The following is a 27,650-nucleotide window of genomic DNA, read 5'->3' as shown; positions in this document are numbered from 1 at the left end:
TATCTCGGGGCCCTCAAGGATAACAGTTTGTTAACTGATGAGGCCGCCCTGATTAAATAAAACTGAAAATATAATAATGTATAGAAATTGACAAAATGTCCATGTGAAAATGTTCCGTATGGAAATAACAACATTGTCTTGTGAGACACTCGATCTAATATAGGGGGTCATAGCAAGAGAATTTGATTTAAAAGCAAGAAAATCACGTTTTTTATGTAGGGCAATGAAGATATATCATAGTTGTTACTTGTAAAAAATGCAGTCACATTTCGAAATTGTCTTCACCGATATCGTTCCAATAAATTTTGCGTAGAAATGTACCCTATCATTTTTCATGTTAATTAGGTTGCAAAATAAGACAAATGAAGTCGTAATAATTCCCAAGTGTTATTACACACAGCTTTGACACTTAACTCTTTATATATTGGTATACATCGTATAATTACACATTCTGAAAAACTGATGAAAAAGTTGATATGAAATAATATCTTATTATTACATAGCAAATATGAAATTACGTTTTCATAAAAGGTGCTAGATGATAACATGTTGACAAGAGCAATTAACAATTATTACGAAAATATGTTTACTCATCATTAATTAAATTACCATGCATAAACTGGGTAAAAAACTTGTTGGACAACACCATTACCGACTGCATTCGTCATTTTGTTTTTCTGTAGGAAGAAGTTAAGATCCTGTCCACAGTACATACACTACGTAGTTTTGTCAATAATAACTTATATTCCACCTTCTAAGATTTATCCTAAGTTTATACACCATTTTATACCGTTCAAAGGGGAAATCAAACCTTGATGATAAAATGATTTGAAAGCGTAAAAATAAGAAAATGGACTAATGAAAGTTAACAGAAATCTGAAAGGTATGGCTGTTTGAGATCACTATGACTATCATGCCAATTTTAGATGGCAATTTGGTAAGTGAATCGCAATAATACTCGATTTATCTGCAATCTATGATTATTTCCCTCAAACATGTCAAAGAATTCTTCCCCTTTGCAATATTCAAATATGGACCTTTAATATATCATATCGATATCATAAAAGAGGGGGTATAATTCTGAGTAAGTTTAGAAAAAATACAGCAAATGGATTACATCACTGAAATCCACAAAGATGTAGGGATCACAGTTCGTTAATAACTTTTAATGATTCATTTATCTTATTCTTTTTCCTGTTTTCACATAACGGCATTTTTTATTGATCTAGTTTCTTAATCTAATAACTCTTTAATTGCATTGGGATAATTTGTTCGTGAGTTTTTGTCTCTATATACTCGGCAATTTCCGATTGGCATTCATCCCTTCTGCATTCTGTGTAATTCGTTTCGATTGACGACGGCCTTTATCTTGTAAAAGCAAATGCCTGATATTTCGTTTATAACCGATCACACTCAGTTATTTCCGTCAGCCATTCGTCATAACGTCTGCGCTAGTGGGTTGAGTTTTACTCGAATCCCTCTCCTGCCTCTGGAATTCCTTTCGGCTTTTTTCGTCGCGACTTTACTGACGAGTGCCTCCTTATATCGCTTCCATGTATTTTCCTCACGCAAAAGGTCTTTTGCATCTTCCTCCGAAACAAATTCTTGCAGCTATATTTTAAAAAAAAGGAAATTAAGACGAATATAATATCAATGACTAGAATAGCAGCTTGACAAATTTCGAAGAGCCATATCATCTTTGAACATGCTATTAAACGCCCATGTGTGTGTGCACACGATTTCAAACAGAAATGAAACAGAATTGTCTATTGACTAAAATGTAAACAGAGGGAAATACGAGCACGCAGGAAGTTCACACAGCGTTTTAAACCCTTATTTCCTGCCGTTCTTGTCTCATTTTAATGGAATTATGGGCTCCTACCCGTTATCAAGACAGTCTTATAAACAGCAGACCACTCCACTGAAGACGATGGGTCGTATTTTCATTTTATTGCCGTCACGAGTAGTTACGTTGGTTTTCCTCTAATCTCGGCAGAAAACGGGAACTTAGTTTCAAGCATGGACCTATTAGGTCCATGGTTTTAAAGTAATCATGCAGGTAAAAATTGCTTACCATGCTTTCAAGTTTAAGCAGTGTCATCACACCAGCATGCTGCCTGAAAAACCGTTTGCTAATCGAGATCACCTCAGCCCCTCCACTAACCTGTAAAAAGTGAAATAAATGGTATTGGTATTTTTCCACATTTATATCAATTTTTTTTCTGTCGGTCATTTTTACATCCATCTCACGGTAAAGTTTATTCCCAGGTACGTTTCCCTCAATTTGTCACACTTCACAAGGTTTAACGGGACTATTAGATCAGTAGACCTGTGAACGACGTGACTCTCGTAAAAAGAATAGTACTCCAATTGGCTGAAAGTTAAGTACCTCGATGCCTAACCAAGAGAATGTTACAGATTTGTCTGGGTTAAATTTCAATGAAAACAGTGATGTTATGGTGAAAAAGATTTTCGTATGGTAGTTGAGTATACAAAATTTGCATTTAACTTAATTCCATAAAAACATGTATCTGAAAACAAACTTTTAAGGTTCCTAATTTGATATAACACTCGGCCCTAAATAATAGCGCCTTACATCCTTCGAGAAAAAAAAGTTGTATGTCATGAGTCCAGTTGTAATGAAAAGAAACTACAAGCAACATGGCATTTCTCGCACCCCATTAACATGATAAAGGAGCAGTGATATACTCTGTACATCAAAATAATGAGAACGTGATCATCTGCTAGTCTTTGAGATTTAGAAGATTTATTTATATTTAGATATCAAATTAATGATTATACCAACACTTACCACACTGACACCTGATGGTTCCACCCGTAGTGTTCCTGCGACCTCATTTAACCCCTGTAGAATATGATGACATGGACAAAACTAATCAACGACCCCCAAAAGCACGATTGGTTTAATGGTATGCCAACAAATTGCGGGACAAATAATTGTAGCAAAATAAATCATGAGACTAGCATTCTGGGTCTGGAGCCATATAATTACAAGCTTAACCGCTCACGATGGCGGCGGTCTCCTGCGTTCATTTGTTTATGCTGCTTTTTATTATCATCCTAATGTGAAGTATATGCCTAAACCATATTTTTTTTCTAATTATGTATCATGTTTGTGTTGTAAACATTATGTATTATTTTGTATATTGCAAACAATGTTAATGATTTTTGATAATGTATTGTGAACGCAGAAATAAAATCAAGCAAACAAACAATAACACGGCAAATGAAATCAAGCAGGGCTATTTTTAGTCATTCTACTGATTTATTCTTCGATTATTAGAAACTCTTTGTAAAAAAAAAAATTCATGAATCTAAAACATCGTTAACTTTTCTCATATTTATTTTCAATTACATAACTGAGCTGTGGACATGAAAAATAAATACGCTAATACACTCTATATCTGATCTTACAAATATGTCTCCTGGTTGTAGCTTTCCGAGCTGAAGAAAAACGCGCTTCTGTCTCCTTCCCCGGGCCCCTCTCCCGCCAAAAGGGAACGTTTGGGTGCGTTGCCGTGTTTGAGCCCGTGATATAGAGGCATCCGTCCGGCTCCGTTCAGTAAGGAACATGCTGCTACGACGCTGTCTAGACCTCGACCGGGTATCAGGAGGAAGTAGCGGATCTTCTACGATGTCATTGTGACGAGCCAGGGCAGGAAGGTCGTGTGAGTAGCCCACCATGCTGGCTCGCCGTGACGATAAGCTATGCTGTTAACAAAATTGTGAAAGAAAATACGGTTTCATGTCGGATTTTAAAGAGACAAACAAAACAAATAGACAATGTGAGTAATCGTGATAAACCCAACAGGTTAATCAGAACCTTAAAAACATCTCATTGTTCATCCAAATAAGAGTAGCCCTGTTATTTATAGGCTGATGGTCAATTCAAAACACCCTTATGATACTTGCTTTATCTCCCTCTCTTAATATTTAACCACCTTGTACTTTACTTTTGCTGTGGAGTTTTGGCTCAAGATGGCGTCAACCCTAGTTGAAGAGACCAATATTTCGATACTTTGATATAAATTTAGTTAGTCATCATAACTTAGCTGATTTCAAACCATCTCGAGTGAAAATCATATAGGTCCCAAGTTTCTTTAAATCAAAATAGAGTCGAGTCTCGGCTCATTCTATCAGGAGATTAAAAAAAATGACTCCGTGCAAATGAGGATATATGGCGGTATGTTACCATGGGGATAATGCTCTAAACTCTTGACTTAATCATACAATCTATGATAACAGGCATGGGTGTCGATCCGTATTCTTGGTTGGGGGGGATGATTGACACAAATGTTCTTGTGGATGGGGATATTTCAACATTACCCCCACTAAAATCACAAGTTAGGACATTTGGGAGTGGTTGATATGCATGGTGTTCTTGGAAATTCCTTCATTGTTGTAGTGTACTATACTTGTATAATTTTTTTGAAAATTCAATTTGTGTTACAAGTCAGCCTATTCTAAACTCATACCGAGAAAAAATGACAAAAATTGACTGGACCATGTACATAGTGATCTGTTCATTGAGCATGATGTATACACAGGGGCGTCGATCCATTTTTCAGATGGGGAGGGGGCAAAATTATGAATCAACATTCCAAAGGCGCTCGATCACAATATATATATATATATATATATATATATATATACATATAACTCATGAGAAAGAGACACATATCTCACCTTCACCAACAATGCGAGCGCGAAGCGCGAGCTAAATTTTTTTAGTATGTCATGAAAACAGGAAAAATGTACCTGTTTAGGTTTGTTTGTAGTAACTCATGAGGAGGATACATGTATCTCACTAGAGAGCGAGCTGGAATTTCTTTATATTCTGACCTGAAAGCTTGATATTCTAAGCATTTTTGGTACAAATGATTAAGATGGGTATCTAGAAGAACAATAGATGCGAGCGCGAGCTGAAAATTTTGATATTTTGATCTGGAAAAAATGACATTTTAATGGAAGATATATATCCAACAAAAGATTATTGCAAAATCAAAGTTCTTTTGAGGTTTAGAATTGAAAACGGGACATTATATTCACCTATATAATCATGAAAAGTATGGGGTTTTGGTACATGATGCGAGCGCGAAGCGCGAGCTGAAAATTTTTATATTCCATATCTGAAAAGCAGACATTTTGAGCATGATTTTGAATCAAGATCGAGTTGGTATCTCAATCTCGCTTGCTGATTTCAGTGTAGCATTACAATCTTATTTTATTTTTTAGTTGCACATGCGAAATTATTGGGGGGGGGCAAAACGATATGTTTGCCCCCCAATATTTTCATTGGTGGGGCGATCGCCCCCTGCCCCCCCCCCCACCCAGGATCGACGCCTCTGTGTATACAACTTCTCTCTTAAATCTAACCTGACTGGCAATATCTTTATTCTTCTTAATGCATGATGATAAAATGCAGATTCGGACCAATTAAGACTAGCACAAATTACAACCTGTGTGGCTTCTCGTGCGCCATCGGGGTTTACCGTCATTCCTTTATTTATCTTGCCACCCTTTTACTCCCGTTTATTTTCCACCCTTTTGAGTTAATGATTTATTTAAATTAATTTATTCACCACTGGTGGGATGGAACACCCAATCAACAAAAGTTGATTTTCGTTGGGGTCCTTTCATGTCATGTGTTAAAAAATATCAAATACATAAACATTTCATTCTTTTTCATCTTGAACCTCCACCCATCTGTTTAATAGTCCTGAAAAAGATTGTTTTTATTTAATAACAATATACACAAATTGCGAGGGAAACAAACTGATTGATGGCATACTATAATCATCATGATCAAACTTTCTTTTTTCATCATCATTATTATAATTTTTCTACCCTAAATCATTGGGGGGGATGATAATACAGGCCATCCCCCCCACTTGAAATATTGGGGGGGATATATCCCCCCCATCCCCCCGTGATCGACACCTATGATAACAGGCATTCACGGACATCTATCCTACTCACCGGTGATATAGATCTCGTATCCTCTCTTGAAATAGGCGGATATCCGATAGATTGACCGTGAGGATTGTTAGTCGTGGGCACTGTGTCTTCAGCAATAGATGTTCGGATCTTGAAATTAAGAAAAAATATGCCCACAAATAAGAAATAATAATCCTTAATAAGATGTCCTTTGTTTTGAATTTCCGGGTTGTCAAATTGTGTGCTTTTGGCGAATTTCAGCTTCCTGTCCCATGTTATTTTGGCGTATTTCACGCTCTTTGGCTATTTTCTTTTGTAATACATTCTTTTCAAATTCATAATCATACAACAGTAGATTTGATTTGATTTTGATATTATTTTGTTTCTTTTGCATTCATATCATTCAACGTCTATTTTGTCATAAGCATAAAGTTGGTGATTACGTTTTCGACATAGATCATACATTGTGTGTGCGAATTTCTAAATTATCAACGCTTAATTCTAAGGATTTATTAACAATTATTTGTTATTTCAAATTGACTCAGCGAATGAACAGAATATGCCGATATAATATCAGAGCCTAGAGGGACATTGAACGCCCGATTGAACGCATTTTGTAATCAATCTGCAATAAAATGACTTTAAATCTGTTGCGGGACTGTATCATCTCTTAGCAGGTTGAATAATAGGGTTTTTCGCAATTACAAATGGGACGGATACTATATACAACATAATAAATCTATTCAAAATACCCGTTGAATCACAATGAACAGCTGAGGGTGCTTTGTCGAAATTGGTGCACCGGGACAACTGATCCTTTTAAAATTCTGAGCTGACGAAAAATTGCGTTGTCCAGAGTCACAGACGAAAATGGCGTTTTGAATCACCAATTTCGACAAAGACTTCTCTGCCATGAAAGGCTTTTGCCAATATTTTCTACTCTCCACAAAGCATCTGCGGAGTAATTGCAAAAACTAACAATTGTCCTACAAAGGAAGACTTGGGGTTTCGATATTAAATGATCTTGTTTGTGAGTATATAGGGTTCGATTATGAATTCTAGCTAACCTCATCTCACTTTCGTCCATATATTTATTTCAAATTCTCGTTGAAACATTATAGAAAACAATGTGCAATACATGAGTATAAGATCGATTGATGAAAGTACAAAAGTCATTTTTCGTTTGTTTACATCTCTTTAGTTTTATAGACATTAATTCGAATTTGCCCACTGTTTCTTAACGTTTTGCTTCATATTCTGTTAACTGTTATCTTGAGTTAATTCGATATATACACAAGCATAGTTCACTGTTAGTGTTGCATTCTTAGTTAATAGATATTAAATACAAATTCTAATAACAATTCTTCTTCATCATCTTTTCCCCTTCTTGCTCTTCTTCTTCTCCTCCTCCTTCTTTTCCTTCTTCTTCTTTTTCTTCCTTCCCTTTTATTCTTCTTCCGTTGCTTCTTTTTCTTCCTCTTCCTCTTCTTCTCTTCCTCCTCCTATATTACCGACTACTACACTTCTACGATGTTTATATATATATTTTGCTTTTATATGTTGTTTTACCTGTTTAAATATTTATTTATTATTTTATACTGCAGTGTTGACCTGTTCAGTTAAGAAAAAAACTGCTTTGCAAAGGCACTGCAGTGAGACTATACCATTCAACATGAAAATACAAAATAAGAAAACATAAACTAACAACAAAACATCCAGAGTGGATAAATGGTAATCTAAAAAAATAGATACAATGATGGATAGCACAGACTGTTAAGATGCTATTGAATCAATATGAAAGGCCATTTCATTTTAATTATCTTACACCCCCCCCCCCGGGGGAAATCAGTCTTGTAACCGCCTTTTTAACTGTGTTTAAATAGATGCGCATACATTCGTTATTCCGAAGCTTCGTTATTCCGGGTTATACTTCGTAATTCCGAAGGTTCTTTATTCCGCTTAAAGGTTCGCAATTCCGAAACACGTAAATTGCCTATACCTCGATGTTCGTTAATCCGAAAACGTAAAAGTGTTTTTTAATCCGAACATTTGTGACGTTATTCCGAAGGTTCGATAATCCGAAAACAAAATAAGGTTCGATGTTCCGAAGGTTCGTTAGTCCGAAAACGAAATAAGGTTCGTTGTTCCGAAGGTTCGTTAATCCGAAAACGAAAGGTTCGTTAATCATTACGTTTTCGGACTGACGAACCGTCGGAATTACGAACCTCACTTTGTTTCGGACTAACGAACCCTCGGAATTACGAACCTCATTTCGTTTTCGGACTTACGAACCTTCGGAAATACGAACCTTCGTAATTACGAATGTATGCGATATCCGGTCAAGTTTACTGATCTTCTGAAGACACAGATTTCCTTAAGAGATCTGTTTTAGAATCTTGAAATTAATTGTAATCCGAATAATTTCTAATCTTTCTCAGTTTTCCCCATGATGGTGGTTTAAAAGAGGTATAATAATCCGTATTATTCTCTTAATTATGACCTTATATAGTATCAAGAGACTCAATCATTATAGGAAAGCGCACAATATTCTGAATTATATGCATTATTCAAAATATGAAAATAACAAGTAAAAGGACAAGCTAGTTTAATTACCGGTTGAATGTTTAAGCAATGCATACGAGTAGAACATCAATAGAAAAAAAAAATTGACCCAGATTAATCAGGATAACATGCTACGGCCTCTATTCTTTGTTTAATTCTTCTCATTTCTGAGACAATTTGTTTTTATTTTTATCTATTTATCTGACATAATCTGTTGTCAAATTTAGATCATGGCGCAGTTTGCTCATATTGAAAAATATAAAATTCTAAATAAATTTTATTTAATATGAATACGTGTAGTCCATGAGTGATTATGATTTGAATACAAAAATATGTTTAAGAAACCAACTAATGATTGAAAATCATGTTTGTAAAATATTCATTATATTTGTTTATAAAAAAAACTCATCTGGATTTGATAATTAAAGTGGCAATTGCTATTACATCCTTAAGTTGAATTATTCTATAATTTGCAATGAATTTAGTATATATTATGTTTACATCAAATAAAATGAGATGGAATGGTACATGGCATGTGAATGAATTGATTAGAATGGAATGATAGATGAGATGAAATGGTATAAAAGTAAAATAAAGAAACGAAATGGAAAGGAATGGAATTAAATCAAATCAAATCAAATCAATTGATATGATATTCAATGAAAAGAAAAGAAACGAAATGAAATGACATGATTATGACATGATATATGATTTGATATGACATATGATATGATGTGAAATAAAATGAAATTACATAATATGATATGATATGAAATGAATGACATGAAATGACATATGATATGAAATAATGAAATAAAGTTTGTCAGTAAATAAAAGAGCTTACCTCAGGTAAATAGGGCACAGATGAACGCTGCTTTGCGACATATCTTGCTATACTCATCTCAATCATTTCTGTAATGATAAAACATATTAGTAGTAATCATCTTGAATCGTTAATGTAACTTTTTTCAAGGACGATAAGATTGAAATGTATATATATATATATATATATATATATATATATATATATATATATATATAGATCGGTTTTCATTCACTTCGATCGCCTGTTCTTATCTCATGCATGAGCGTTGATGTACTTTAAAAAGTTAAGAAATTCAATAATGAATTTTAATTTTTATCAACCATGCCAATAATAACAAGTAGCAAATTCTGAAAAGATTTCTCTTTGCAATTACATTTTGTAAACACATTGACCTCGCTTCAACATGTTCAAACTAAACAAATTTGAATAACTATTCTTTAAAATCGTGATTTTTAAAACCGTTGAAAACGCGATAATAACACACTGTTCATCAAATTAAGAAAGAAGAAAAATCCCAAAATGTTCCTTTTTTTCTTCCATGGAAGAAATTACACTTTAGTCAAATCCTTACACATTTCAATAATTCATTGTTTAGGAATAGACAATATTTTGCAATCTAGTACAATTAATAATCACACTCGTGTTTAAATTATGATAGAATACTAAATGTTATAAAATAACTATTTTTTCTCGAATAATGAGTATACATTTTTACTAAACTGACCGTTTGCATGAGAGGGTCTCCTCTGTCGTTTATTCTCGCCTAGAGGACCCCCTCCTACCAAGGGCTGCGTGTCAAGGTTTGATGCGCTTGGTATGTTCTGCTTGCGTAGATAACAACACTCACCCTGTTGTAAGAAATATAGTAATCCCCAAAACTATCATAAAATACATTCAAATGTTATATTCATCATTGTTGAAGTCACTGTTCCATCATTATTGAAACCGGTATTCTTTCTCTCATTTTCTCACCTTTTCTTCCCCCTATAATTTATCACCTCCATCACAATCAACGTCATCATCATTACAATCATCATTATCGTCGTAAGAGTCGTCATCATCGTCATCATAATCGACGTCATTATCATAAACATCCTCATTATCCTCTTCATCATCATAATCATTATCATCATCATCATCATCATCTTCATCAACATCCTCATGATCCTCCTCCTCATCATCATCGTCGTCGTTATCGCAATCATCATCATCATCATCATCATAATCATTACGATCACATAGTGTAATATAATAATTGCATAATACTTTCGTAATCCAGGATGCGCACTAGGCGTATATTGAGATGGATCGAGCTCGAGCATTGAGACAAGAGAGGGGTAAGCAGAGATCAGATAATAGAGGGAGACAGAGAGAGAGATGCGAAGATTTATCAAAACCTTACCGACATTACGAGATATAGCCACTTGGTGTGATTAGCATCCTCACAAATCACTTTGTTTGGTCTGGAAGATGAACAAAAACACGAGGATAAATGTCACCTATCTTGATCCTGAACAGAATCATGCTCATCAGTTAAATGAATATAATCACCATAACTTGCAGTCAGGGGATTTAGATTTCTCTTGCACGGAATAAAATCATGATAATTTCCCTCGTTTGCTTACAGTAATGTACTCTGCATCTTTGATTACAACTTTGGTAAATAGTGGTATGACCAAATATTAAAGCTTATATTATAAAACTATTTCCGACACTCACGGATAGTACTGAGACCGAATGGAGTCCGGATACTGACGAAACTCATCAACTGGAAACTCTCGGAACATGGACTGTTCTCTGAAAATAATTTTGAAAAATGATTTAAGTTCGTAAAATTCATCAATAATTAACAAGTAAGTTCGCAGAAAGTGATAATCTAAAACTTCTCTTGTTCAAGATTTGAGATCATATAACTTTTTTTAAATGTCCACATTATTTTGTTTCACATGGATGTTGCATTCGTAGGTCCATCGTAGGCCTATGTTGTTAAGCAATCTAAGGCATACAGTTTTATTATTTTTAAGTTAGGCAGTCCACGTAAGAATGTCACTCATTTTATCAAGGTTGCCTTTGAAGAAAGAAAAGAAAAGAAAGGGAAAAAATTCTTGTTTGTGCAAATTGATAAGCATATTGTAATTGCAGTTTGTAAATACGCCACCATCTTTATGTCGTTATCCCATAAATAACCCATCGGAAGCAAGCATTATATAATTCTATCGTTGACTATTATACATAATATTACCATGATCGCGCATTATTACGAAAAGAATCCCCTGAATTTCTAAAGAACTTTTAAAGAGGTCACTGCATCATCACAGTACCACTCCTCCCCTCCCACACATACACACCCACCTTTACGTTGTCCCATGAATAACAAATATAACACTTATTTCCCAACCTTCATTATGGGTAAAGGAACAAAAGTGGGCGTGGCTAAAGCGTGGGAGCAAATTTTCATGGATAGAGACGTGACAGAGATGAGGGCAAAAATTCCGTTCTTATATAGGGCTTATAAAAGTCGACCACACTATGGTGAAAATGACATCTATAGGCCTATTCATTACCCAATTTAACTTATCCCTAATTGCCAGCTAATAAATTACATACTCTAACATGGCGCGACGATGAAGTTTATGAGCTCTTAAAGTTTTCGATTCCTATATTCAGTTAAAGTTCAGGTGGCTGTAAACAGTTTTCAAGGAGAAATGAGACGTATTTACCTCAAGAAGTCAATCGGAGGGTCATCCGGTGGGTCTATCAGATAAAGGAAGTCCTGAACAAAAGGAAAAAAAAACTTAAATGTCTTTATGATCAAGATGATACTTTTTCTCTCTCGTTATAAATATTCATATTTTATTGGCATTCTAATCGATGTTCTTCTCATCTTCGCCCTCTTTATTTCGTGCTACTATTATCTCTCCCTTTTACCTTCCACCATTTTACATTTAGAATGAATATATTTACCTCGATTTCAAGAAGCAAGACTTCGACGTTTCCCTTGCATACCATATGAGAGGTGAGTGGGGTGCGTTTCTCCAATTCTTCTCGCTTCAAAAAGAAGAGATAAACATAGCAAGTAAATGATCAGGTAATAACTAACTTGGTTAACTTCGACCCTCTCAACTCCACCCATTGGCGGCGGAAGCCAAAAATTTTAGGAGGGGACAACCCCAAAAAAAAATTTGACAAGCAAAAAAAAAAAAAAAAAAGGTTCTCAACCTAATAAATTTTAGTGGGGACGCGTAGGAAAATAAATTAACAAGCAAAAAAAAAAAAAAAAAAAAAGGTCATCAACTACAAATTTAGGGGGGGGACCGTCCCCCCTCCTCAAATTTAGGGGGGGACACGTCCCCCCCGCTTCCGCCGCCTATGACTCCACCCCTTTATACTTCTCTGGCTCCGACGTTTGCTCTTAATTTAACTTTCATCTTTGTAAGGATATCTAAATATATAAGATCCCATCCTCTTCGCCCCCTACATTTTGTCTGTTCATCCACTATAAAAAAATATTGGGTAAAATGCTCCATGAGGGTAATTGTGTGTCCAAGCAACAGTGGGCATTTCTTTTGGGAATTTTTATTTATTCAGTGTGATTAAAATTTTGCTAATTCTAAAGTAATTGCTGCTTTTTTAACCTTACTGGACAATATGCTTCCCACATCGGGTAAAATACTGCCCCAAATTGGTTGGACACATAATTACCCTCGTGCTTGTTAAAATTTTGCCCAATATTTGTTTACAGTGTCCGGCTCCCCTCCTTCCTCTTTCTATACCATCTCATCCACTTCTCCTCCGCCCTCTTTTCGAGATCGATGGGGACACAAGCCCCACTGTCCCACTTTGATAAAATAAACCTCTCCCGTATCTGTATAGTTTGTGCACGTGACCCGAGTCCCAAGGCCAAGGCCGGCAAAATATGGAATCAAGACCAGCTTCATTCACGCTCTTTTACATTTACTTTCCTCTTTGTGGGTAGATCTATATACCCGGCAATCTTGAAGTACATAATGTGCATTTGGAAATTTGCCTCGATTGTTTTATTCTCCTGCTTCATTTATCAAACTAATCACTTTCAAGACTATAATAGTGTCAAGACGTTTATAACCATAGACGATGTGTTTGTATTCCGCAATAAATCAAGTATTTTCTCACTCAACGAGGGAATTTCACGGGTCGATATTTAATTGACTTCGCTTTATCATTTTTTTTTTTTGGGGGGGGGGGTCGTATTATATAGAAGAATATGATCCGAACATACAAATAGCAGCATGGTCTCTACGGCTCCACTTTGTTTATATGGAAAGATAACGCGAGTTTTTTTCTTTAGATAGAACATATGAAAATAATTTCTCATTCTAAAACATGATTTTTTTAAACACGTCTGTGTATATCTTACCGGAGTGCTGTATCCACTATTGTGAACACCAACGGGTTTCGTAACCTCTCCGCTTTGTAACTTGTATGTATGCAGTAGACCAACTGGTCATGATAAAAAGGAAATGAATGGAAAATGAGATATAAAGTGTTAAGTCTTATATTTCAGTATATACATTATAGCAAGTGCCCATCCATGGTCAACTTATTCAACCGCTTAACGTTCCATTTAAACATGTGCAAAACGAGTATCATTGGGGTCGTGACACCACATTTGTGTTAATTGCTTTCAACGATCGCATCATTTTCAAAATCCTTCTCCTTGTATTCCATGCAATTAACGGCTCTGCTCCACAGTACAATATTAATCTAATCAGCAAATACACTCCAACAGTCAGGTCCCTATACGTTCATCCAACTCGATCTGGTTTCCTGTTATTCCTAAATCCGTTAAGGGGGTTCGGGCTTTTGCTCACGCTGGCCCTGTTCTATGGAATGATCTTCCCCTGACAATTAATCCGTGAATGCAAGTCCGTTGACACATTTACCTTAAGACTCGTCTATTCAATGCCTCTTAATTGTTCCTGAATCTATTACTATTATACTTGTACTTTTTCTCTTTCGTTCTTTCTTTCTTCTTTCACTGCGCCTTGGGCACTCTGTCGAGTGGAATTGGCGCATTATAAATCACATATTATCATTATTATATGGTCTTTCACAATTACATTATAATAGTTACTATTGAAACAAGCTTATGCCTATCAAATTTAAAAGTACGTGATAAATTACATGTTTAATTATTTTAATATAGTAGGTCTGCATGAACTAAAATCACATTATTATACTACAATAAAACAATTTGTAAAAATTATCTGAAAGCAAAGACTGTAAACTAAAATATCTAAAATCTGAAGACTTTCTAATCTATTTTTTTAATCAATTTACAAGGTGACATTGAAAAGGTGAAATTGATAAATCATTATCATTTTCCAATCAATATTTTCTTACTTTGTCCTGAGATGACGTAATAGAAGCGACGTGGATTACTCCCTTGATAGGCTAGTACCCGTCCATCGTCATAGCACCCGTATGATATCCTACGACAAAGCTCTTCTTCAATTTTAGTTGGAAACATCTGGAATGTTTTTATGGTTCGAATCTTTAGAGCGATCTAAATATAATATAGAATAACAAAATCAAAAACAAATAGATACATGTAATAAATAGGTAGATAAATAAAATGATAAAGGAAAATAATTAAATTTGTTATTTTGCCCTATTTTGCCCAATTCGAGACAACACTTAAACCCTCAAAACCCATGGATATTCAATCGTCGTTGATGGGGGCACCCACTAGCGTACCTACGTGGGGCAGTTTGCTTGTTTGCTTTTTTGCTTATCATTTTTTTTTCTGGTACGAATTGTGGTTGAAGACCTTTTTTTTTCTTGTCAAATTTTTGGGCGGACGAATTTGCCGCCGCCCCCCTGTGAAAAATCCTAGGTACGCCATTGGGGGCACCTTTTTATAACCCCCCTCAAAATCTTAAAATGATGATGATAATAATAATAATGGTATTTTATTTCAACATTGGTCAGCAGCTTAAGCAGAATTGTACAAGTCTCTTACAGATAAAATAACAGGAAAACATACATGTTCATAGTTAATCTACCACTTTTTGAAATATTACCAATCTACCTTTTTAAAACCGTGATATGTTGGTGTCAGTTACTTACCCTTTCAAGTTGTTCATGAGTCCTATATTTGGGCTGCATTCTTAAATCGCACTGATAATCGTATCCAATCTGCAGGTGAGTAAAAACAGTGAAACACAAATTTGTATTTTAAAATATACTTAATTAATATAACCCGCCGAAATATGAACTGTCACCACCACCATCACCACCACCATCATCATCATCATCATCATCCTCATCATCATCATCTCACCTCCATCATCTTACCACCACCATCAAAACCACCACCTCCCATTCGTCATCATCGTCGTCGCTGTTGTTGTTGTCATTTCCATTATTATAATAATTCACCACCACCCCCCCCCATCCTTCTCCTCATCATCATTCATTACTGCCACCATTATACTCGCCGTAATCATCTACTTTATTACAATCATCAATGTTCATAACAGGGGCGTAGATAGCGGGGGGGATGGGGGGGATGCATCCCCCCAGAATTTTAGGTGGGGGGGATGGTGTGTACAATCATCCCCCCCAGGTTTCTGTGGGGGAAGAAGCAAAACTATACAGTAATAAAGCAATGAATGCTAGTTAAAATCAATCAATAATAATAGCAGTAATAATCATAACGTACAGCAATGACAAACATGATCAAAATTGGACTTTTATTCAGAGTCAATCATCTTATATGCATTTACAACTTGCAAGTTTTAAGTAATAACAACTGTCTTGCGTCGTCATATACATTTAAGGATCGTTATTCAGAGTTTCACCAAGTACATTTCCTTATAATAATTATGTATTTGCAAAGGAGATAAGTTCAAAATATTTCATTACAGATTTAAGAAAGTGTCGCTTAATCACTCCCTTTCAGAGCAATTGCTTTCATAACACATTAACACTGTTCAAACGAATTAATAAGAAATTACCTATACACATACACTGACCCTTTTCCCTGCTGGCCATGTCCTCAACCCCTACTTTGCAAAGGAAAGGTGAACATTTTCAGTCTCTAAGGAGCGAATTAGTAAATGAATGATTTTGGAATGAAAGTGCAAATTTTGGATGGCCTCAGTGATATCCGAGGTTTTTTTCACTCAATATTCACTCTTTCATATATTCACTCCTTAAAGAGTGAACTATTTCACTAATTTTTTCAGAGTACTTTGCGCTTTTCAAAGAAGGTAGAATCATCCAATATATAGACATGCCTTAATTCACGAAGGCAGATTGAATCAATCCATGGATAAGATTAATTTATGGTCTAAGTTAGCGTTCATACTTTTGAATCGTTCAAGAGAATAGGAACTTAGCAAGTATGTTCCTTTCGAGCGTGTTACCTGATACTGCCATATGAAGCATTAGTATGCCTGTTTTTCCTTCATGTTGGGCATTATAATCCTTTACTGTTAAGGACTGTTTTGCATAACTATATTGGGTGAAAATAAACGTCTTCCAGTTTCAAGAAGAAGTAAGTCGAGGCGCAATGTATTTTGGAATTACTTATACCAGTGATTTCTGTACGTGCGCAGTCTTCTAGGTTTGAAGGTTATAAACTGTTACATTTCCTTACCTATGTTTTTTATCATAATCATCATAACAAGGTACATAATAAGAAATGAATCGAAATTATAACAAGTTACTATCTATACAGTTTACTTCCGACAACCCGGTGAGGTAATCATGGTAATTTTAAACAGAGTGTGCTTATCATTTTAGTGTCCGCATATCTGCACGTGGATAAGAAATATAATGTTGAGCTTTTTTTATTTTACCCCTATTACTATAATTGTAATTGATATTTTTTTTAGTTATTTGGCTGTTTATTTGTTTATTCCTTTAGTTGTTGATTCATTCGTTTGATCATTAACAATATCGCTACTTTTAAAAGAGTATACTACTATACTAGTAAAATAAGGAATACTAGTTATTCTAGATCATGTTTAGCAGGACTGTCATGACCAAGATGATAACTAGACATCCGACAAATGACATTTCTCTTATGATCATCTTTACCCTCATTGTCATTAATCAAACAAAAGATTACTGCCATGAAAAATGTGCAAGGAAGTTTGTTTATTACTGGATGCCCTGTTTATTGCTGAAAGCAAAGTGATTAAAAGACACACGAGATAATCCATGAGGCAGATCGTGTTATTTTGTTATCTTTAACTCGTCTGCTTTGGCCCATGATATTTTGTTTTTATCGAGTACGTTATCTCCTTCATTCTTTATATTTATATATTGATTATATATATTCATATATTAATTATATATATATATATATAAAGTATGACCCAGCTAGGGATCATCCCCCCCAGGTCTAAGGACCTGTCTACGCCACTGGTTCATAAGTTCGTTTTATTTGTCTTCCAACTTTGAGTTTGAATACATGACAAAGATACAAGTGTGTATGAAACAATAAGCAGAGTGCATGATAAAACATACAATTATACATAAAAAACATTGTTTTTAAATACATTATACGGCTTAAGACAGAAAAAAATTATTTTAAAGGAAGACGAGGAGACCTAAGTGAAGCTATGCTTGTAAATTAAGGTTCCTCATGACGAATTCAAAGAACATTGGATAAACAACACAGAAATGGCAATATAATATAATATGATATCTTAAGAGAGAGAGGCGGGAAGAGAAGAAGGACACATTTATGTACAAAAGGGACAAAAAAGGGGACATGAGGACAGAGACCAGCCAGGCCCGGGAAAGGGGGGGTGAAACATATTGATAATTTAGCATTGACTAATAAATAACACACGAAAAATAGGCTTTACGAATCATTTCCATAGTTAATCATTAAATAAGATTTCAATTCTCGTTTAAACACTGTATAACTGACAGCATGTGTAATGTAAAACAAGTATCAACCCAGCTACCTTACCACTGTCTTTTGTGGAGTCGTATCTGCGTTCTCCTTATCTTGATTTGAGAACCAAGCTTGGTTGTAATCTTCACATCTTATATCTGAATCCAAGGAATCCCTGATCGGGCCTCTTTGAACATACCTGGTACAAAATAATACGAGAATGATGATGAGAATATTCAAATCCTCTTTCACCGTTGGCAGCAACACAGAGGGGGGGGGGGGACAGGGAGAGCAGGTGCGACCTCTCCCCTGTTTTTTTTTTTCAGTAGTGAATAAAATGATTATAAAAAACATAAAAAGAGAAGAATGGGGGGAGAAAGAAGAATGATGAGCATAAGGGAAAAGCCGTTTTGGGTCTTTTAAGTCTATAATAGTCCTATCGCCAATTAAGAACAAAAGTAAGGTTATCTTTAATTTAGGTCATCTTGCCTCCTCCACGAAAAATCATGGCAATGTACGCCACCCCCTTTCACTATCAGTTATCATACTTCTGGTTTTAATGCTATTCTATATGACATGAGGGTGAGGAATTATAATTAAGATATTTGTAAATACATTTATTGTCATGAAAAAAAATCTGTCACAACCCTTTAAATAAAACATTAGTCAATGATGGCATTGGATCGATTTGACACTTAAAACCATTTTGATTGAATTGAATTATATTGAATTGGTATGGTTTATTGAAAAGAAATATCAAACAGGCAGCTCGCAGGCTGAAAATGTTCATTTTACAAGCAAAAAATCAACAGAGATAGTATAATTATACAATGGTGAGAGATTAAAAAACATAAATTGAATTAATATTGATAAAATGTCAAATGCAACTCGTTCACTATACCCCCTTTTCCATCGAGTAATTTCACTCATCTATCTTTTAATCATTCTATTTATATATCAAAACCTCATTATCATAGTATATGATTTTCACAATGTGAAGGCTTATTATTTTTAGACCACACATCGATTTGCACGCCTATGTTAAATTTATATAGCTCAATCATCGTTATGTATTGATATTCGATCAGCCACATAAATGCATTTATCTTTTTATTGATTTTGTTTTATTTTAGGAATATTTATCATATGTCTTATTTTAGGAATATTTATCATATGTCTTATTTTCGGAATATTTATCATATGTCATATGATAAATATTCCTAAAATAAAACAAAATCAATAAAAAGATAAAAAGATTTATCATATGACATATGATAAATATTCCTAAAATAAGACATATGATAAATATTCCTAAAATAAAACAAAATCAATAAAAAGATAAACAGATTTATCATATGACATATGATAAATATTCCTAAAATAAGACATATGATAAATATTCCTAAAATAAAACAAAATCAATAAAAAGATAAATGCATTTATGTGGCTGATCGAATATCAATACATAACGATGATTGAGCTATACAAATTTAACATAGGTGTGCAAATCGATGTGTGGTCTAAAAATAATAAGCCTTCTAAAAATTAACGTAAACAATGTAGGGCAAATTTTGTTACCTCCTTCTTCGTCTGAATATTGTGACGACAATCAGTACTGATTTTATTGCATTGAAGAAATGATGGGCGGCGTCAAACTAAAGATAAAAAATAAACAGTATTCGAATTGATCAAACAGACACAATACACTACGAACAATAAAAAGAGACATTTGGAATGCATTGCCACATGATATAAAACAATGTACATCTCTCTATTCGTTTAAAGCTTCGTTGAAAAAATTTCTTATTTCTAAGTATACCTAATTTAATTCACCTGCACTCACCCACATGCACACATTTGCACTTCTTTTTACCAATTTTTTTTTATAAACCAATATGTATATATATATATATATATATATTTATAAATCTTATATTTCGTGACGATCAATTTATCAAATATAATTTATGATGGTTTTCATGTAGCCCCCTCTCCTGGCTGCTATTGCTTCAAGCACCTCTGTGCTTATAATAGCTGGCCCCTGTATTTTACCGAACTATATCACATGCTTAGGTATGATTTAATTACCAGTCTTGTTTGTATTATTTACATTGTATATTTTAAATTGTCACATTTAATTTGTATTCATTCAATTATGTGAACATGTTAATCTATCATTGATTTCTGAATAAAATGCAGAAACTCCTGCAAAAAAAGAATAAATCAAAATATATCAATATGCATGTAGTACTATAATAAATTCCATACATACATACATACATACATACATACACACATACATACATACATCCATACATACATACATAATCAATATCATGTATCTATTGAAGTTTAATACTACTTCGTGTAGAGGAAGATAAGGGCTTGTTAGAGAGGTTTACCTTTTTCTCTACTGTTTGCCGTCGGGTCCGTCGAAATGTAGCAGGGGTCATGATGGAGAGCTCCTAATACGATATAGATATAGATAAACACACGATTAATTAACTAATTGAAATTATGTAAATATTGATATTGATAGGTTATTATGATCAAGTAGGGTAAACACTGTACGGAATGGAACCAAAAAGAAGTTTACCCTTGCAGTTGTCCTTAGCATCCATCCCCTTCTGCCTCACCCCCACATAGGGACATAATACTCTCTCTCAAGGGCGCCGGAAGCGGGGGGCAGGGGGGCACTTGCCCCCCCAAATAAAATTTGGGGGGGGCAAAACGAGATTTTGCCCCCCCCCCCCCAATGTGCCCCCCTGAAAGTAGAAAACTGATAAATTATTTAAGGACAAAAGTAAACGATGAAGGCACTTTTCTGCCTAAAAATTGTCATTTCCATTGTCAAAAATGAAAAAATTTTGCCCCTGACGGGGCAATTACATTATCATAGTAAGCCTCGCGTCGTTTGACGAACAGTTTCTCTGTGAAACATACCTTTGATAAGCCCCTTTTCCATCTTATTAGTGTGATAACGTTTAACTTTTTAATGAATACATTTCAGACTAAAACCGAATGGCAAGCTAATTTTCTTTAATATCTAAACCTACAAATTATGAAAAAGATGGATATCTTCTTAGATAAATGATTTGATTTTATATATTTCGATCCAAAAAGTGAAAAAAAAATCAAGCACGTTTTGAAATAAAAAGATGGCTGTGTATTTATGCATAGCGCGAGCGATTTTTTTTATTTTTATACTGTGACCTGAAAGTTTTCTTTTTTTCCCAATTATTCACCTCCCTTCCATCATTCAACTTTCTTCCCGGTCCTATCTTTCTTCTCATTTTTCGCCTCACCTTCCGCCGCTTCGCCCCCTTGATCTACCTATGATGACCCCTCCCACGGCAGGAATTTTGTGTAAAAATGGAGTATAAGTCTCGTTAATAGAGTGTTTAAAAACAAATTTTGGGGGATTAAACATAGTTAAAGTTCACTGTGAAGGATTAATCATAACTCATGAAAACTATTCTTTATACTGAGTACGCGAACAATGAAAATATTCTTATATTCCAAGTAAATTTGGAATAAAGGGAAAGTGAATTGGCTTAACAAAGGTATGATTTTACTGATCTAACCGTCTACGCACTAAATTTACTTATAAGTATCCAGAGGCGATTTTCTTTTTTCGTAATTTTTATTAGTTATGAAATTGACAATGGCCATCAATGTCATCACTCTTTGGCTGGCATATATGGCTAGATGAGAGTTCGAGAATAGTTGGGCCGGTATGCCCTTTCTTTTCCTAACCAAGTTCTTAAATAAAAAATATCTGTTTATATATATTTCGAAATTCGAGGATACATGTGTATAATTTCGATTTTAAATTATGTATTTTTTCCATAATAAAAGAGCACAAATAGTAGGGGGACATTTGATATTATGTACCCCTTTCCAAAATGGTAGGGGGACGCGTCCCCCCTGTCCCCCTGGGATTTCCGCCCATGGTGATGGGGGAGCTTTTGCATTTTCTAGAATAAAATTGAAAGATTTCGTGCACACTTTTGGTGAATTTTGTTAATTTTGCCCTCTCGATCGGCGGCCCCCGGATGCGTACGGTCATGTTTGTCATCTTAAAGTCTTTAAAAGGCATATATTACATTGGTTTGAAACAACTGAGTTTGCAATAAGGCTTGTAATTTGCTGGAACTGCGACCCTGATCACGAAGAAACACCAGTCTGGGTCAGAAGGGAGGAAACAGAAGGAGCAAAAAGAACTCAATTTAATTCTCAAGAAATTTATTTTTGAATGCTCTTAGAAACGCAACTTTTACACTCAATTTTTACACAAAGTTCTTACCGTGGGGGTCCCACACCCTCTCCCGCTCAATCGCTTCCGTATCTCACGCTTTCAAAAATATTGTGCCCCCTTCGGGATTTTGCCCCCCCCCCAAACTGAAAGTGTTCCGGCGCGCCTGCTCTCTCTCTACCTCGCACCCCCCTCTCCTTCCTCCCTCTCTCCCTTACCCTCCCCCTTCCCCCTCCCTCTCACTCCCTCCCTTCTTCTATCGCGTCTAGATCTTACCCCCCCCCCCCGAAGTAATCTTTCTTCTTCCCACTCTCCACCCCTGACTGCCTTGTTTATATTTTCTCGATTCCTCTTTCTTTATTTCTTTATTTCTTTCTTTCTCTTCCTCTTTGTCTATTTATTTTGATAACCATTTATCACTTCAAAGGATGCCACTTACCCTGACTTTATTTCTCAGAGGGGTCTGCAACCTGTTTATGGTGATTTCTCTAGTGTTTCTCGGTGTTATCATCTCATGTACCTCCGTGATTCGATTACCGATGGCAATCATTGGATCTTCCTCTAGAATATAGAAGATGATTTTTTTTAATGATATGATTGATTACAATAAACGGGACATTGAAAAATTAACAAATTGATAAAGAAAACCTAATGAATAAGTTTAAGGAAAATGAATGAATGAATTAATTAATTGATGAATAATTAATGAATGAATGAAAAAAATGAATGAATGAAAAAATTAATGAATGAATAAATGAAAAATAACTATAGTAAAGAATGAAAAAATCAACAATAACAAATCCACAAAAGAAAAGAAATTATTAATTGATAAATATTGAGATAAATCAACGAAAATTAAGTTAAAAAAGGACAATGAAAGATTTTAATATTTGGCTCATTAATGGTACAATTTGGTTCGTATCAATACATATAAAGGTTAAAAAAAAAAGTTACTGTCTTACTAGTATCCGACTGAAATTCTGTCAAATACGCTAATTATGGCCAAATTCAAAACAAAGGGTCTACTATAGTTATCTAGATGGTATTCGATAAACAATTAGACAACACTCTTTCATTCAATCATAAATATTATACATTAAATTGCGTTTAAACTATCTGAAAGTATAACTATCTGATATCATACATAATTCGATGTTTCTATATATAGGCCTATGAAATTACTATGTTTTGGGGGTTTGACAGAATTTGTATGAAAAATAAAAGGCGCAAATTGTATTACAATAGCAATCACCAAATAACGCAGTAGCCATGAAAGGCAGCAACAAAGATATTATAAAATAATAATAATAACCCACTTACTCTCGTATAATTTTGCACGACCTTCATCTTCCCACCATCTCCTAAAATGGGCTCGATACGCCCCTGACTCAGTCTCTGGGATAGGGAGCCGCCCTTTTCTACTCCTTGAAGTTCTTGTTCGGGGGCGTTCTTCGATTTGGGGGAGGTGAAGGGGTACTGGGGATCGCACCGTCAGGGAATTCATTGTTGCAGGTTCAGTGTTCAGGAGTTTGTCAGCCTGAATTGTTCATCTTTGTTGCAACCTGTACAACAATGCTATAAACATAGTAAAGAGAACACAAATAAATTATTAAATTGATTCCGGAAAGGTATACAATATTGGCCACAAACTCCCCCTGCATGAAGGAATGTAATATTATTTTGAAATAAGGTAAACATGACTAATTTAAGGACTTTATTGGTCAGATGAGCGGATGAGTATTAAGTGAGTTCCCTTTTCTATCCATATTATCACCATTAAAATCTGAAATTAATTAAAATGAATTAAACATGCATAAGAGGGAAAATAACTGAAGTTTTAATGGCATTCAATCGAACCTTCGTAAAAAAAATTATACCGTGTGAGTAAAAAAAATGACACTTTACAATTCCACCAATTCAATTTAAACAATTTTAATGTAATTTACTGAAAAGAAAGTGTTTTGAAATTAATCTAATGCTACCCTTGTATGATAATAATGACGTCATTGATGTCCGAATTCATTCATTGTAGTCGTGCCTTACTTTGGCGCAAATCAGAATTTACATCACTGCAAAGAATACCTCCTAATCGTTCAAGCGTTAACACATACCACATGAATGTGGTATCAAATTATTTGGAAGAAAGAATATACAATAATCAAACTTTTCCTTAAATTGGAGATTTGTGAGGTGTCAATTTTTTTTTACTCTCACGGTAGTAACGATATTAAATAATGACCTTTGGTCAACACCAACATTGGCCAAACAAAGTTCCCCTCCTGATATTACTAATAATTAAGCCCCCCCCCCCATAATTGAAATCATGTTCAAGCTATAAAGGTTTATTATTTTTAATAACATCAATATCGGCTGAAATGACTCAACGAAACTTGATTCTTTCATTACTGCTTTTATTGCGAAAATAATTATTTTTCATATTTCTTTGCAATGATTAGAATGGAATCAAACTGTTACATTTTTTAATAGAAAGAGGTAAGACTACTATCCCCATTCCATCCCCGATATCAATTTAAGACAGAAAGTGATTGCAAAGCCCTTAAAGAAAATTCACTTTCTTACTTGATTTAAAGTCTGTCGAAAGAATATTAAGATAAATCAGAAAGTAACAGAACCATTTTGTCTTAAAAAAAATAATTGTTAGAATATCATTCGTGAAGTATATTTAATCTACATTATGCCCGATCGAATCAATTACACTATATTTTTAATACATGTGTATTATAATCCGGGCCTACTACTGATGGGGTTGGATTTACATTTAGAAAGACATCCTTTTTAGAATATCTTTCGTAAAGTATATAATATTTCACTTTTTGTGCAAGAATGAATCAATGTCATTATTTTGAAGATATGCTATAGTCCTACTAGAGCTAAAGCGTCAGATTTACATGCAAAACTATTTCCAAATTACCTTACGATAAAAAGTATGTGGAATGTAAAGATGATATACGTAAGTCATAATTACAGTCCACAAAATTACCCAATATTTGTATAAGCAATATTTAAGAATCAGAATAGAGTGATGTATAGGACATATTAATTCATTTAGTAAACTAATCTTAAATGTTTGAGGTGTATGGGAGATTTGAGTCCACTTTATACATTTAATATGACAATAATATCTCAACAAAATTCCCAAGATGTTACTTCTTTTTTCTCTCTTTTTTTTACTTTTGCATAGTACATGTATATCAGAATTTAGGCCAGTTCACAAGAATATGGCAAACTCTTTATGAGAGAAGCTTGATTAATGGTTTGTTTGATAGTATATTACTAATTTGACAAACAGTATATATATATATATACTCACCCGATATCTTACAACGATATTTTAATTATACAAAAGCAGATAAAGATCTCTTTTAAAACAGGCTTACCTAATCATTTTCTCTAAATGTCGACGAACGATGAAAGTATATGATGTTGTCAACGAAATTAGATGAATGGAATCAATGTGAAATATTAATCCAATATTCCAACTCGGTCACAGAATTAGGGGCTGCATGTGTTGCTATGCATCGTGTTATTGGCCCCTTCTTGACTCGCACGTACACCCCTTTGATAAAGCTTGTTCAATCCTCTCATAACACTGTTGTCGACACAATGCTTTTCAAGCTATCAATACAGAACAAAAGAAATCCTAACGATGAAAAGAAATAGGGAAAAATCAATCTCATTCCAAATCGACGTAGTTCATTTATGTCCGCGTAATGACTTCTAACCAGAATGGGACGTTTTTTCATCGATTTTCGCTCTGTTGAGTTAATAAAGTTTGCCTTAAGGGTTGGACGCTATCGATTATCGTGTCTTAATATTTTCTCTACCAGTGTTTCTCCGCCCAATAAAACCACCATCATTTCAAGGCTGTGATATTTATTTGAATCAACGCGAAGATAATAACCATTGTAAACGGGTCTTTCTCAATTACAATCACACAGTGTCAAAGCAGGAACAATAATGTTTTCTTGCAGCGAACCGTGTAAACTAAGATCAAAACGTGACCCCGTTGCTACGGAGACGGCGTTGATATGCAATCTGATACCAACTTTACAACCGATCAAAGGTTCCGTGTCGTATCAGTTTTACTGCTTTAATATCTGTATGATTTTTTATACAAACGTCTTATGGATTTTCACAAATCCACATTTTATGTTTTTAATGATGGTATCGTCTGTGCGCACCAACGTAATGGTGTAATTAGGCCATCGGGCCTATAATTAAAATAAGCCTTATATTTTTAGGCTTATCAGAATGGAGAACAAGAAAGTCCGACTACAGGGATCCTGAACAGATAAAACCAATTTCTCTTTATAATCAAGGAGTTACTCCTTGAATGGTCCATTTACGTGAAAATACTACAAGGGGAACATTTTGGACATTATGTAATTTAAATTGTGCAATTAATATACGCGGCCCAAAAATAGACACAACGACACAAAAGAGACAAAAAGTCATTATGTTTCTGATGATAAAAGTCAAATTGAAATCGCCAAATTACAATTTTCAATTCATACTGCGGGGGGGGGGGGGGCTTTGCGCAACATTGAATCCTCTTCAAACGATATCACTCTGCATATATTGCCAATCACACAGGGAATGGGGTGATAAAAAATGATTTAATCGTAAAACGCGTTCATTAATGATTTTATATTTTTTCAAACTTGTGTATGACTTGAATGCATGGCTTGTGTATAGTTAATACAGGCTACAGTTGAGTACCTTACCTTACCCCCCCCCCACACACACACACCGTGGTATGGCGCCAGTAGTTATGCAATTAAATAGGTTACGCGTTTTATGGGCCAATTTAAATCAGGAGGAAGCAGGAAAGATGGTGCCTTATTCCCTCCGCATATCATCAAACTATACAACGATTTTGATGTTTGTCTTTTTGTTTGTTTGTTTTTTCCTTATAAATGACATACAGCGCATTTTAAGTACACGCGGGACGGTGCTTCAGGAGCAGTTGTGTGTCGGCCCCAGTGGTTTCAAGGAGTAAAAAAGAAAGAGGAGAAAATTGGAAGAAAAAAAGACGTACTAGGAGAGCTATGAGTTAATTGTGCAGTTCTATTTACTCGTTCAATGGGGGAGGGGGGGGGGAGACGTGACCTTTAGGTCCCATTCCCCCCCCCCCA

At 34.7% G+C, this 27,650-nt stretch overlaps 1 protein-coding gene across 1 annotated transcript; it reads right to left on the bottom strand.

Moving 5' to 3' along the window:
- Positions 1–315: 315 nt before the first annotated feature.
- LOC121411744 lies at positions 316–26,371 on the bottom strand. Its single transcript, XM_041604586.1, has 20 exons — positions 25,893–26,371; positions 23,815–24,069; positions 22,934–23,055; positions 20,642–20,704; positions 19,818–19,894; positions 18,315–18,438; positions 15,455–15,523; positions 14,729–14,891; positions 13,743–13,825; positions 12,311–12,394; positions 12,067–12,119; positions 11,066–11,143; positions 10,749–10,809; positions 10,071–10,194; positions 9,365–9,432; positions 6,001–6,108; positions 3,436–3,732; positions 2,813–2,866; positions 2,075–2,164; positions 316–1,611 (listed from the first exon to the last, which is right to left on the bottom strand). Exons 2-20 carry the CDS (start codon positions 23,996–23,998, stop codon positions 1,438–1,440), a joined length of 2,076 nt encoding a protein of 691 aa, XP_041460520.1. The 5' UTR covers positions 23,999–24,069; positions 25,893–26,371; the 3' UTR covers positions 316–1,437.
- Positions 26,372–27,650: the final 1,279 nt, after the last annotated feature.

Source organism: Lytechinus variegatus, chromosome 1 (assembly GCF_018143015.1).
Source record: "Lytechinus variegatus isolate NC3 chromosome 1, Lvar_3.0, whole genome shotgun sequence".
Classification (NCBI taxonomy): domain Eukaryota; kingdom Metazoa; phylum Echinodermata; class Echinoidea; order Temnopleuroida; family Toxopneustidae; genus Lytechinus; species Lytechinus variegatus.
This window is presented reverse-complemented; position numbering and strand designations above follow the sequence as displayed.